Source organism: Primulina huaijiensis, unplaced genomic scaffold, assembly GCF_012295235.1.
Source record: "Primulina huaijiensis isolate GDHJ02 unplaced genomic scaffold, ASM1229523v2 C13266491, whole genome shotgun sequence".
NCBI lineage: Eukaryota > Viridiplantae > Streptophyta > Magnoliopsida > Lamiales > Gesneriaceae > Primulina > Primulina huaijiensis.
In genome coordinates, this window is record NW_027342042.1 from 1 (window position 1) to 1737 (window position 1737).

At 38.1% G+C, this 1737-nt stretch overlaps 1 protein-coding gene across 1 annotated transcript; it reads right to left on the reverse strand.

Annotated features, from left to right (window-relative positions):
- Nucleotides 1–6: 6 nt before the first annotated feature.
- On the reverse strand, nt 7–1731 carry LOC140965485 (replication protein A 70 kDa DNA-binding subunit E-like; the record flags this gene model as incomplete). The annotated part of the gene is made up of 2 exons (XM_073425548.1): nt 1708–1731; nt 7–991 (listed from the first exon to the last, which is right to left on the reverse strand). Coding segments are annotated over exons 1-2 (987 nt in total), but the record flags the coding sequence as incomplete, so codon positions are not given.
- Nucleotides 1732–1737: the final 6 nt, after the last annotated feature.

A 1737-nucleotide genomic window follows, 5' to 3' on the forward strand; every position in this document is an offset into this window, starting at 1 on the left:
CAAAGTTAATTCAACACTTCTGCCTGACATGTCTTTGAGTTGGAGTGTTCTTTTCTGAGTTTCTTGACCATTTTTTCTCATTATCGAGGTGGATGGACTGATAGAAGAAACAACAGCAATCACATCCACTACAGTGTTGTTGTCTAGGCCTTCCACGTCACATATGGGGAGAAAATGAAATTGCTGCTGTGGGATGGTTTTATCATCCTCAAAGCAAGGCTGCACAATTGAAGTACTCTCCAGAAAAATCTCATGATCATTATGTAGGTGATTAAAAGTTTTCTGAGCAGGCTTCAGCGAACCTTTAGAAATCATATAAACTCTACCAGGCTCAATTTGATGGTAAAACTGATCTGCTACAGCATTGAAGCATGTCACTCTTATTTCTCCTCCTTCAGAATCAAGAAGATCAAATGCAAATACTTTACCATCACCTCGAAGATTGCTGTAGTGCTTGAGTTCCCCTTTGGCTGTCACTCTGGCCTTAATCGTCCATCTTCCTTGGTAAGGATTCAGTGCAGCAATAGGAATAATTCTAGGAGGAGCTTCATTTTTAGCCACAGGCCCCCTGTTGGAGAACATTGGAGGCGGTTGATGATGAAGTGACTGAGGCGGCCTCACATAATTGTTAGGAGCCCGAGAAATCCCAGAACCAGATTCTGATTTCGCATACTGCTGAGGTGCATTCATTAAACCATATCTGCTAGAGTCAAGATTGCTGCTGGAAGAACTATAGGAGTGTGAGACTGCATTCCGGCCTTCCATCACAGGAGGAGCATGAATTTCACTGCCCACATTTGGCTTCGAAGCTGAACCGGATGCATAAAATTGTGCACCACTTCCAGAAACTGGCTGATTTGTTGGCTGAATCTGTGCTGTTGGTCTAGCAATTGAAGGCGCATTTCCGTCATTTTTGTTTGGATATTGCTTTGGTTCACCAATAGGGTCACATTTTTCTAGTATCACGTCCAGATCAATAATGATTATAATCCTGCATCAGTTTAGGGGAAAAGTATAATATACAAACTGAAACATAACAAATAATTCACATGAAGTAGATCAGAAACATTTTTGGGAAAGAGGAGCACACATTACATTTTAGATTAGTATTAATTCCTCAAGTCCGTGTCAAGTGCAATTATTGATACGTCAAGTCCTACAAGAATAAGATTTCTTGCGGCAATAATAAGATTTCTTGTCGCATTATTTATATAAACTACTCCAATGACCAAATTCCTGATCCATTATTGCAGGACTCTTCGACTAACATGTTAAAAGAGTGTAGCCTGACAGCATGATTTACTACTTAATAGTTTCAAATGCGAAAAAACTAATCCTTTAGTCAAAAAAATCAAATGAATCAAATCAACCAGAAGAAACCAATAGCTTATGACAGTTTATAAAAGAAAAAGGTAAATTGTAAAAACAATCAGTAAAATACTGGGAATATAGTTAACTTAAGAATTTCAAATTCAAACGCTAAAAATAACCATCTCCAGCCAAATTTAGTATTGCACAAGTACTCAATTCCTTTCCTTAACTGGAAAAGGCTATATTTTGAGACGCGTATGACTTCTTTCTTTACCTCGATGTTCAACTGCCCACCACCCCACCCAAAAAAAAAAAAAAAAATTAGAGGCACAACAGAAACTGAAATGAAAACCCCAAAATCAAATAAAAAGTGTAATGGGAATTTCGAATACTGACATGCGATTCTGAATAAGATTACAAACGAAC